This window comes from Misgurnus anguillicaudatus, chromosome 16, assembly GCF_027580225.2.
Source record: "Misgurnus anguillicaudatus chromosome 16, ASM2758022v2, whole genome shotgun sequence".
Classification (NCBI taxonomy): domain Eukaryota; kingdom Metazoa; phylum Chordata; class Actinopteri; order Cypriniformes; family Cobitidae; genus Misgurnus; species Misgurnus anguillicaudatus.
Window position 1 is genome coordinate 4,594,780 of NC_073352.2, and position 12,087 is coordinate 4,606,866.

The 12,087-nt window shown below is 37.5% G+C and overlaps 1 protein-coding gene across 1 annotated transcript; it reads right to left on the reverse strand.

The window, feature by feature from the left end:
• Window positions 1-923: 923 nt before the first annotated feature.
• On the reverse strand, window positions 924-11,599 carry LOC129422234 (uncharacterized). The gene is made up of 6 exons (XM_055178013.2): window positions 9,757-11,599; window positions 9,125-9,424; window positions 6,763-7,065; window positions 1,513-1,557; window positions 1,296-1,376; window positions 924-1,189 (listed from the first exon to the last, which is right to left on the reverse strand). Exons 1-6 carry the CDS (start codon window positions 9,812-9,814, stop codon window positions 1,116-1,118), a joined length of 861 nt encoding a protein of 286 aa, XP_055033988.2. The 5' UTR covers window positions 9,815-11,599; the 3' UTR covers window positions 924-1,115.
• Window positions 11,600-12,087: the final 488 nt, after the last annotated feature.

A 12,087-nucleotide genomic window follows, 5' to 3' on the forward strand; every position in this document is an offset into this window, starting at 1 on the left:
TACATGGCATTGATTCAACAAGGTGCTGAAAGCATTCTTTAGAAATGTTGACACTTATTGATAGGATAGCATCTTGCAGTTGATGGAGATTTGTGGGATGCACATCCAGGACACGAAGCTCCCGTTCCACCACATCCCAAACATGCTCTATTGGGTTGAGATCTGGTGACTGTGGGGGCCATTTTAGTACAGTGAACTCATTGTCATGTTCAAGAAACCAATTTGAAATGATTCGAGCTTTGTGACATGGTGCATTATCCTGCTGGAAGTAGCCATCAGAGGATGAGTACATGGTGGTCATAAAGAGATGGACATGGTCCAGGTGTCTCCAACCCTGCCTCTGGCAAGCTACAATCCTGCAGACATTAGGTCCAACCCAGCTCCAACACACCTGTCTGTAATTATCAAGCAACCCTGAACGCCTTGATTAGTTGGTTCACCTGTGTTTGATTGAGGTTGCAGCCAAAATCTGCAGGATGATAGCTCACCAGGAGCAGGGCTGGAGAACCCAGGCCTAGAAAATCGCAACTTTCAATTCTCCGTCGGCACCAGCACACGATGTAACTACAGAAGAGTCAAGTTTTAAAAAGGAAAAATATTGAAACTCTTTGCTTATTTGCACGATGCTAATGGTCCAATCAGACTCAACGGACTATGCCAAACCATGCCAAAAGTGCCAGCGCCAGACCCGGAGATCAACCGAATGGATTCCAAAACGGCAAGAATCAAATGTCTAACTTGGTAGGGGAGCTGGAATATGAGCATATTTTCAAAAAACTTTAACAGTAAACTCTGATTACGCATGAGATTATGCGAGTATCTGGCAAACGCGAGCATCTCTTTTATCATAAACACTTTAGACGCGTATGCAGCAGGCACCCACCTGGACAAAACACGTGATGCACACATGATCTCTCAAAGCAAAGAACACATATCTTGAAAAAAAAAAAACACACACATGACGGGCTACATACATGTTTTGACGAACTTCGCATCGAGCACCCTCAAATAAAGAAGTCACTTGCCGCCACTGCTCTGTTATATAAAATAAAGTCTAATATAAGCAATATTCCTTAATTACAAAATGCATCATGTACATTTTCATAATATTTGTATCAACAATCACTTAGTACAACTGATTCTGAGCAATTCACATAACTCAGTCTTTTGCTTTGATCTCTTCTTTTACCTGGAGGGATATAAATGATTCATGTTTTAACATTTCTGTTTGTTTATGTTACTTTATGTTGACAGTTTCAGATTGTTGTGAATTATCAGACTGTTAAAAAACTCACCAGATCTCCTTTCACAGATGATCAAGAGAAGAATAACAGTAGGTGCTGTCATTACTGCAAACTCAACAATGATGATAATCACTGCAGACACATTCAGAATATACAGTAAAAAACCAAATCTATAACATCTTTATTAATTACATCATTAATATGGGAAAATGAACCAACACAGAGAAATGAACTCAGTATGTACCACAATGGCTAAAGACATGTTTACCTCTTATTATTGATCCAATCTCATACTTAATGCTGGGTGAATTTCCTAAAAGCACAAAATGTGTTGAACATGTCAAACATTTATTTCAACATTGGTTAAAAAATGTCATATGGACATTTTATAAAAGCATTTATCAACAGTGGCGGACGGTGACTTCTTTTTTGATGGCGCACAATGCGAAGCTTCTCACAACATGTATGTAACCTGTCATGTGTTAGGTTTGTCATTTCAAAACATGTCTTCGGTGCGTCATGTGAACCTATGTGCACCATTTTGCAAACATGAGCGTCTCAATTATCATAAACCCTTTGACTTATTTTGACATGACGTATGATGCACATAGGTTCACATGACGCAACAAACACATATTTAGAATTTGCGCTCCTCCGAAGAGCAGTCACGAGCCGCCACTCACACTGAGCAGGTGGGGTTGGGAAGTAATGGAATGCATGTAATCTAAACCTCTTAAATTGTTAGTTTACAAGTATGTCCAGTTTTCATGTTTTCACAAAACCTCAGTAACAAGTGTTACTGATATAACATTCAATCTTACCCAACATAACTCTTTACTTTTTTAATTTACTGCACTCAAAAAAAAAAATTTGCTTGTTGGTTTAACTTAATAAAATTATGACACCTATTTCCACACAATTGAATTGATTTATCTGACATAAGCCGGGGTGATTGTACTTACAAGTAAAAATTAAGTTCACTCAACTTAATTTGTTGAAATTCATGTTAAAAATTAAATTTGTGTTGACCCAACTTACTTTACTTGCTTTTTTGAAATAAGCATTTCTTTATTTATTCACCATAATGAATGTGCTGACAGGAAGCACATGTAAGTTTGCATGAGTATTTGCATGTGAGTATTCATGGCAAAATGGTATTAACATGCTCATCCTGAACCTGGAGACACTCACACTTCACCCCCAAAAACTTATACATTACAGAAAACTTCTCAATTTCAACATTACAGAATATCAAACAATAACATGTCCTCATAACTTTCATCTTGCTTAAAACACAGTTTAGAACTTAATTTTACCATATACTGAGCAAAGCATGCTGGGAACTCAGTCCTCTTCATAGTTTCAGTTAAGTTAGGGCCACACCAAAAGATATTTTTAATCTTATCAGATTTTCCAAATGTGAGAGACCACAAACAGGATGAAAAAATTGATGATTTAACACGTTGGTTCCTATATAGTGTGTAGGCTGACTGCCGTTTTGTAGTGTGCGCACCATCTTGCAATGTTTCTCACATCCAAGCCTGACTTCACAGTAAACAAATTCAGCCCAAATATCTTTTAGGCCATAAAACATTTTTTGTTACATACAGTAAACATATCCTTACTATCTGCTAGCTGCCTGTTTCTCTGAACACACTGTAAAAAACGCAGTCCCTGTAGACAGCGCAGACTCTACAAACTGCAACAAAAACAAAGTGTCAAACCTACCACCACGAAACACAACAAAGTGTTCCAGCCAATAAACGAAAAGAAGGATTTGGGAGTGGGGGAGTGGGCGGGTTCATGACTCGTTCAGAAAGCACGGAAGGGAGGGGAGGAGTTAGCTAGGCTCCGTTTTGTTTGACAACACTTGGAACGCCAACAACAAGTGACGTCACACAGATTCGCCTATAGAGTGCCTTTAAGTTATGTCAAAAAGTTACCCATTTATGTCAGTATTATGCATTGGAATTGTGTAAACAAAAAACTAAAACAAATTTGTAGCATTAATCTAAACTGCTTTAGCAAAACGAACAACATTTAAAAATAATTTTTACCACCAGACGTTCTGGATATTTAGGACCATATTTATCTAGAAAAAAATCTGCAACCTGAACATTTAAAAAAATTATTAAATCCATTGACATTCCAAATACAATCTTGTGAATGCAAGTACAATACAAAGTCTCAAGCTACAAATCTACCTTGGTCATAAAGAGAAAACTAAAGTATCTTAAGATGATGTCATGCTCGGTTTTGCTGTGCTGGGGTGCTCCCTCTATAGCCTGGGTGCCAGCCGATCTTAGCCCCGCCCACAAGAATTTGAAAACGGGAAGATGGGTCTGGGGTTTCTCCGTTGAGGAGCTACTATGCTAAGACAAATGCTGGTCGAACCAATCAAATTGTCAGGGCGGGCTTTATTTGATGATGGACAGATGATCAACAGTAACGTAATGAACCACGTCACCAAAGAGCGCGTGTGTTGAATGGCTGCCGCTGTAGAGTTCAGATGTGTGGATTCTGACATGGAGTCTGTTCTAAAAGATATCGACAGAGCATTTTAAAAGAGGAACAGAGAAACGTGAGCAGGGCATTTGTTGATGTTTTTGCCGTCCTTCCTATTCGGCAAAAGTTGGTCGCAACTGAAATGGCTAACGTTATCACGGCGATGCAACTCAGCGTGCACGACGAGATGGATATAATTAGCGGTCGTTGCCAGCTTCTTTTCGGAAGCCCGGAATCATGGTTGCTGAATAAGTGGAGGGACATGCTAGGCTCCAATATTTTCAAGCCAACGTAATGGGTATTGTCGTGGATGAAGTTCACCTAACGTACAAATGGTAAGAGATAGTCTTACTCTATGACTTAGTAAATACTTCATGTTGTGATATAAACGAAATGTTGTAAACATAAAAGGTGTTGATGTACATTCGCTAACTCAGTATAATCACAATGTTGTGTCTTTGTAGCATTGTAGCGTTGTGTCAATAACTAGCAGTTCGGTCAGGCTGCAAATACGTAATTTCAACATACATCACACACTCTGTTGCTCTGATTGGTCGTAGGTCTATCCAATTGAGTGCAGAGGCATTTTTCGGTTGAGACACGCCTCATAATTATAGCTCAATGGAGCGGTATCAGACTCAAATTCTGACTAGAATTGAGTATGGCAACGTCAGGGTGCTCCCTCTATTATTGATTTAAGTTGTTTGGCCCGTCTTTCTCCTCCCAGGCTGAAGGGGGAGTTGTCGTCTCTCGGTCCATCTGATAGCAGCTGATGGGCAGAACTATAAAGGACATTTTCTGCCAGCTGCTCAGCCTCTGCTCTGCTCTGCACGTTTTGATGGCCTGGGCTTTGGCCTTTGTGCTGGCAGTAGTGCCACCATCATACTCCTTTCATTTTTGTCTTTTGGCATAACACATAGTCTACATTTTACTGATTTGCATTACACTTTTGGATTAGTTTTTTCATTCTCTACATTTACTGACTAGATACCTTTATTGGTTTAAATTATGCTTTTATTAATAATTTGAATGATTTAATAAATTACTTTTGATTTAACTGAACAGTTGTTGTGGTCTCCTCTATGTCATTGCTGCTATGAGCCAAGTAGTCGTGACATATGGGGGCTCGTCCATTTCTGATCCCGAATTGTAAGTAGATCACTATAATTCGCACAGTTGTGTAGGCTTTAGTTGCGTGTGTGGTGCTACGTGACGTCATCGGTTCACATTTTTGTGAATGAAAGTTGCCGTTGATCAGCTGGTAGTAGTCTAATCAGCTGGCACGTGTTTTGTTTGTTTGCTGGGGAGTTCCGCATCGATTGTTCAGTTAATGTAGTTTTGGATCTTTAAAGATGGAGTATCGTCGTTAAGCAGAGCTATTTAGTCAACCACTTTTTTCGGTTTGTTGTTTTAAAACAAACAAATCGTTTTGCGTGGCGAAGAGTGTTTGTATTTACGTTACGGGATGGCATTTGACGGAGTCTGTTTTATCCCCGATTAGTGCGCTTCGGCGTTGTGGGTTTAGTTTGCTGGTCACCGAAGTCCGAACGAGGGCACCGCCGTGGAAAACCGGCTGAATTGACGTTTGTCGGGACAGTACGATTCCAGCGGTATTGGTGAGTAAATTATCCTTGTTCTTGGGCTTGGTGTGAAGATAGGTCAGAATAGTAGGGGGGGTAAATGTTTAGGGGGAAACTCCGTTGTTGTCCTGTTAACATGAATATTCCGCTTTGCCAATTTAATTTGTGTGGTTGTGTTTAATAACCCGAAAGACATTGAAGTATAGGCACCATTTGTTTGACTAGTTGTATTGCTAGTGGGTGTTTACTTATTGATTATAGCCGTGTTGGATTATTGATTGGTGACTTATAATTTAGGTTATATAGTAATGAGTAAAACGACGATGAGCAAAACGACCCAAGAAAATAACAAGCAAAGTTTTTTTATTTTTCTTGAATTTAGTGTTTAAGAAAAATGTTCAAGATTTTTTTGCTTGTTTTATGCACAAAATCACTTAAATTTAATATTTTTGGTCTAAAAACTTATTTTCTTGGGTTGTTTTGCTCATCAAGAAAAAGCATCTTATTTTAAGAATTTTTTATATTTTTACTGCAAACAAGACATGAAACAAGACTTGAAAATCTTTTTTTTTTGCAGTGTATATTTGAATCTAGAGTTGTTATTGTATTTAACATTACTTCAGAAGCTCAAATGTATATTGTTTTTCACTTATTAACCTACTGAGTCATAAGGATTACTTTTATAATGAATAAATGTGCTTTTTGAGCTTTGATGCGTTGATCCCAATCAATTTCATTGTAAACCAAGGAAGTGCCAGGATATCTAATAATAACTCTTCGATTACATATGGATGAGCTAATAATCAGTAAATTTTCATTTTGGTGGCAGAGTTATAGTTTAACTTCTGTGTACAGTATATATTTCAGCATGTATTTTTGTAATTTTTAGTAGGATACATATTTAAAGTAAATCTTTCAACCCTGCAGACGGTTTGTCCTGGACAAGAGAATGTGGCATCAACTGTAAACATTTAAGCCTATTGGGGCAGTTTCCTGGACAGGGATTAGCTAGCTCAAACCAGGACTAGGCCTTAGTTTAATTTACTTTTTTATATTTAAGTAATCTTTAAAAGTATCATTTATAAATAAACATTACATTTAATTCAAAAACAAATGAAAACCATTTAAAAGCAAAATATATTTTTTTGTTGAATTCTTTTAACTATATTTTATAAGTTATAACAACTTATCTCTAGTCAAGATAAATAATAGTCAGTTAAAATGACTGACTTGTAAATTTGAGTTGATTCAACAAACATTTTTAAGGTAGCAAATAATTTTTTAACAATGTGGGCATTTTATGTTTTTACCTTTTATTTTTTGTCTTTCACTCACTATTACATAGAAACAAATTAACCACAACTGCAAAAATCTTTCACAATACGTCTTTAGGAAAGCCTTATAGATATAATGATGCTTATTTATATTCTTACCCAAACTGCCGACAGTGTATCTGGCCAATGCTTTAACTTCAGTTCCTGTAATAATCTGACATTTCAACTCTCTGTTGTTGTCTTCATTCAGGAGTGTTATATTCAGAATGCTGTTACAGTGTTTTGTTGAAGATGAGATCTGATTTTTGGAGTCTGATTGTAGATTAACACCAGCCCCGTTCATCCACATCAGTTGCAATCCCTCAATAATAAACAAACTCTTACAAAAATAGTTATCATATGAATACACCTGACAGGAGAGAGTGACAGAGCTGCCTGGTTCCATCTCAGATAGTGGAGACACTGCAACAAAAATTAAAACACAAATCACACATTTGAGAGACTTTACTCTGCTCTGTAAACATTCAAGTTTGATGCTCTTTTAAATAAAATATAATTAAAGAGTTCAAATCCAAAACCCTCTAAGTGCGTCTGACATTTTTCTTGTAAATGAGCATTTTTATCAGACTCTTAATGGATTCTGCCAACAAACCGGTATTTCTGCACTGCAAAATATGACTTTCCTACTTAATTTTTTTGTCTTGTTTAAAGTACAAATATCTCAAAATTCTTAAATCAAGATGTATTTTCTTGATGAGCAAAATAACCTAAGAAAATATGTTTAGTTTTTAGACAAAAAAATCTAATTTAAGTGAATTTGTGCTTAAAACAAGCAGAAAAATCTGCCAATGGAATACACTGCAAAAAATGACTTTCTTATTTAGTATGTCAAGAATGTATTTATGTAAAATGACCTAAGAAGATAACTCTATTTTTCAGACAAAAAATATACAATTTAAAGGAACAGTATGTAAGAAATGTATATCAATTAATCATAAAATGGCCCTGATATGTCACTAGACATTAAGAAATAATTTTCATTTCAAATACTGACAACAGTGGTCTGGCCAGGATATTGTCATTTAAAAAGTGGAGTTGCAGCCCTCAACTGATGTATATGTTGTCATGTTGTGTATTGGCCACCAGTTGTGTGATTGCAGTACCAGTTTTAGCCACAAGTTTTGTGATTGCAGTACCAGCTTTCACCACAATCCTACATACTGTTCCTTTAAATGAATTTGTGCTAAAACAAGCAAAATTATCTGCCAATGGGGTGGGAAAAAAATCTTTGCACTTCGCTAGGGTTTGTACAATTATCGGAAAGTACACGGGTACACATCTTACGTTTGATGGGTAGACCTTACGTATCATTTATTTTTATAGGCACATCCCCTGGAAAAGCACGCCCACACGTCAATCAGCAGGAGAGAGAGAGCCGAGGACACTAAGTTACAGGAATCACTTCACACGAGAGCTTTGTTTTATATCAAACTCAACAATGGCACAAAAGAAGAAGTGTGTTTTTGGATGTAAGGAGAAGAAAGCCAGCATTACGGAAAGAATGGATATAGTTTGTTTATCCTGGGTAGTAGCAGAGTTTTGTTTGTGTGTTTGTTTAACGCTGGATTTCATTGAAAAGTCCTAACTGGGTCATGAGTTGAATGCGTTAAGCAAGACTTCTGTGTTCTGTTGGAAATCAACATGAACATGTAGTGAATCATAAGTTAAACAGTGTTGTAAACAGTGTTGCTCCTCTCGTAGCTCGTGACTCCTCCTTCCGAATGTTTCCGTGCATTATCAGAAAGAATCGGTACAGCTAATCTGTCTTTTATAAATCTGATAAAACTAAAGACTCTTCGAGATAGGAAGAATGTAATGTATTAAGGAACTCAAGATTAACATCAGATACGCAGAAATGGCGTGCACTGCAAAAAATGAAGGAAAACGTTTTTTGTATTTTTGTCTTGTTTTCACTAAAAATATCTAAAAATTATTTCTTGATGAGCAAAACGACCCAAGAAAATAAGTCTAGTATATAGGCCAAAAATATCAAATTTAAGCGATTTTGTGCATGAAACAAGCAAAAAATATCTGCCAATGGGGTAAGCTAATTTTTCTTAAATTTAGTGTTTAAGAAAAATGTTCATGATTTTTTGCTTACCCCATTGGCAGATTTTTTTGCTTGTTTTAAACACAAATTCACTTAAATTTGATATTTTTTGTCTAAAAACTAGACTTTTATCTTTGGTCATTTTGCTCATCAAGAAAATGCATCTTGATTTTTGAATTTTTAGATATTTGTACTGAAAAACAAGACACAAATACTAGGACTAATACAACGTAAGAAAGTCAGTTTTTTGCAGTGTGAATGACCTGAAGTTGGAGTTAAGTGGATTTTAAGTGAAAGTATTCAATGAACATATAAAGCCGAGAGCATTCTTTAATATTATTATTTTGACAGAGGTGGCATTTATAGGCTTTTAAATCTGAGCTTAATTATATAATAGAAAGAAAAACTGACCTTGAAGAAAATGCAGATAAATATTGGCATCAATAAATTCAGATTTTTCCAGTTGGCGACAGATGTAACGCCCAACATCTCTTTTTGTGACATTATAGATGTTCAGAGAGCAGTTAGGTCCCAGACTCAGTCTTTCATCATCGATCATCATGAGATTTTCATCAAACAGCATAACGGCTGTATGTCTTTTATAATATATCCATGAAGTTGATGTGCAGTCAGAAAGAGTTAGATTACAAGACAAAGTGACATTTTCACCATCACTCACAATCATATGGACATCTGTCACTCCACTGGTATCTGACAAATGGTTAAAATGTATATTTAACATTTAAAAGTGATCTACATTTAGTCTAATCTACATCATCTATTTTTAATTTATATAAAAAAATTAAACTTAAAATATAACATTTTATATCAACATAACATATATTCTCATGAAAAATAGGCTATAAAAAGTGTAATGTTTGTCTTATTAGGAATATAATACATACTATCATACTAAGATGAATATTAATACAAATATACTGAACGTAGTGTGTTACTTTATAATCTATAATGGAAAAGCACTAAACTATATTCTCAGAAACACCACCTGATTTAATACAAATATTTTATACAGACATCTTTACCTGTGAGAAATCCCAGAATCATCAGTTCCAGAAGATATATGTGATACTTATTAGCCATTTCTGTTTCAATGGTCTTTGCCTGCTGTCACAATCCTTTCATAACATTTCATCAGCTCTTCCTGTGGTTAAGATCTTGTGATGAGACAGAAAGCCATTACCCATGATACATTTCTAAACATAAAACCATGTGGATTGAACACAAACTTAATCATGTTAAAATAATGTTTTCATTATTTCATTATGAACTCACTTAAATTTCAGTAATTGTAATTGCTTTACTTGATTTTAAAAATATTTCGTTACATGAACGTTACTACTAAGAGTAGTGGAATTACAGTTCTACCGTGTAAACGGCTTTATCTACGCACCTGTGCTCGTGGGCGTTTACCGGAGCAGACGCTATGGAGTCAGCGTTTTGCTTTCAGTGCTTGGCCGAGATGGACATGTTGCACGGGCATGACCGCTGCCCATCGTGCCCGGGTAAGGAACACCTGAATGAAGCTTTGTCTCACCACTGTCAGGAGTGCGGTAATATGCTGGTTTGTTCGTCGACACCAAATGACCGATCCGCTAGCATTTCTGCAAGCGAGGTTAAACACAAACGCAAGCATGGCAATGACGGCAGTCAACCGAACCTGAAACGAAAATCCACATCCACGCTGGCGAAGCAAATAGACAAGTTGACTGGATCGGCCACATCAGCGGGTAACGAATCCCAACCGTTATTGCAGAGGAATGCCATAGAGGAGGTAGATCCTCTGTTGTTTTCGGGAGGTTTTTATTCGCGCTACTTTCTGGTTCTCAAAAAGGATGGAGACCCATCCTGGATTTAAGGCACTTAAACAAGTTCCTAAAGCGTCTACCGTTCCGCATGTTACGCACGGCCAATGTGGTTCGAGCCATTGTCATATCAAGCTCTCTCTGCCACCCCAGGTATTCACAAAATGTGTCCAGACAGCACTGGAGCCCCTGCAACAAGACAGCATATTTGTGCTCTCGTATCTGGACGACTGGCTGTTGTGGTGGGGGTTGCAAATGGCAACATCAGGGGGTGAACGGCCTGTGGGAACTGCAAACTACCATATCAACATTCTGGAGCTAGAGGTGGTTTTACTGAAGCTCAAGCACTTTGAGACGGTACTGACAGGGAAACACGTCCTGGCCAGGACGGACAACACCAGTGTTTTGTCACATCAATCATCAGGGTGGCATGAGGTTCCTTTCCTCTCTGCACCTGACACGGAAGCTTCAGACTTGGGCGGAGACGTGGTTGGTCTCCATGCGGGCGAAACACATCCCCGGCCATCTCAATGCTGCAGCAGATTTTCTGTCCCAGGGGGACAGAGGCTAATGGACTGGCAGTTGTCCCTGGCGGCGTTTCAGACTATGGACAGCCCTCGCCAGGTGCTATGCCCGGTACGTGCCTTGCAACGCTGTGTTTATGTGATGGCTGAGTGGTGCTAGACCAGTGTTTCTCAAACTTTTTCAGCCCAAGGACCACTTTATCTTCCTTTTTTTTTGAGGACCACCTAACTGAATCCCACTCTAACACTCCCCCCAAAAACAACAAAATAGGAAGGATACGCTAAGTTTAAGTTTAATATGCAACTGTTTCAAGTCAAAAACTATTTTTTTTTAAACAAATGCAATGCTATGTTCAGAAATTATTATATTAATTTTATTTCATTTGAACAAGTAAATGTGAAATGAGTTGCAGCTTAACATGAACAACAAACTGCACATGTGAAAAAAAAATGCAATTAAACATACTATAACAGCCTAGGTCCCACTTAATGTCATTCCAAAGAGCCATTAGTTTAAAACTGAGGGGGTGGGTATATGAAGGCTATGGTTGTAACTATGGTAACAATAAAATACTGAAAAAAAGTTCCAAATTAATGTCCAAAATCACTGAAATTACAGGGATTTTACACATGAAACAAAAACTAGTACATTACAAAACTAATAGATCTGTGGATTTTAGCTGCTTTCAGTTGACGCTTGATCTTTTCTTTTGACTCCTCTTTGGGTTAGCCAACCGATCCATTTTTATGTTATTAAAACAGAAAGGCAAGAACTGATATCACAGTTTCACAAGTGCATTAAAAATCAACTTAAATAATTGACGATTGCATAAACACTTGCCTAGGTCATCTTTTGGCGGACCACTGGGGGGGGTTTGGCGGACCACTGGTGGTCCGCAGACCACACTTTGAGAATTACTGTGCTATACGGATCAGCTATTTGTCCGCTTAGGGCAGTGCCCTTCCACATGCCCCAATCTAAACAAAACCTGGCCCACTGGGTCTCTGAGTCTGTTGGCGGCACTTA

Excerpts from the sequence above, each read along its gene's own strand:
- LOC129422234 (XM_055178013.2), bottom strand. The coding sequence starts at position 9,814 with ATGGCTAATAAGTATCACATATATCTTCTGGAACTGATGATTCTGGGA. Across the intron at positions 9,425-9,756 it reads GATTCTGGGATTTCTCACAG|ATACCAGTGGAGTGACAGAT; the intron begins GTAAAGATGTCT and ends ACCATTTGTCAG. Across the intron at positions 7,066-9,124 it reads TTATCTGCATTTTCTTCAAG|TGTCTCCACTATCTGAGATG; the intron begins GTCAGTTTTTCT and ends TTTTTGTTGCAG.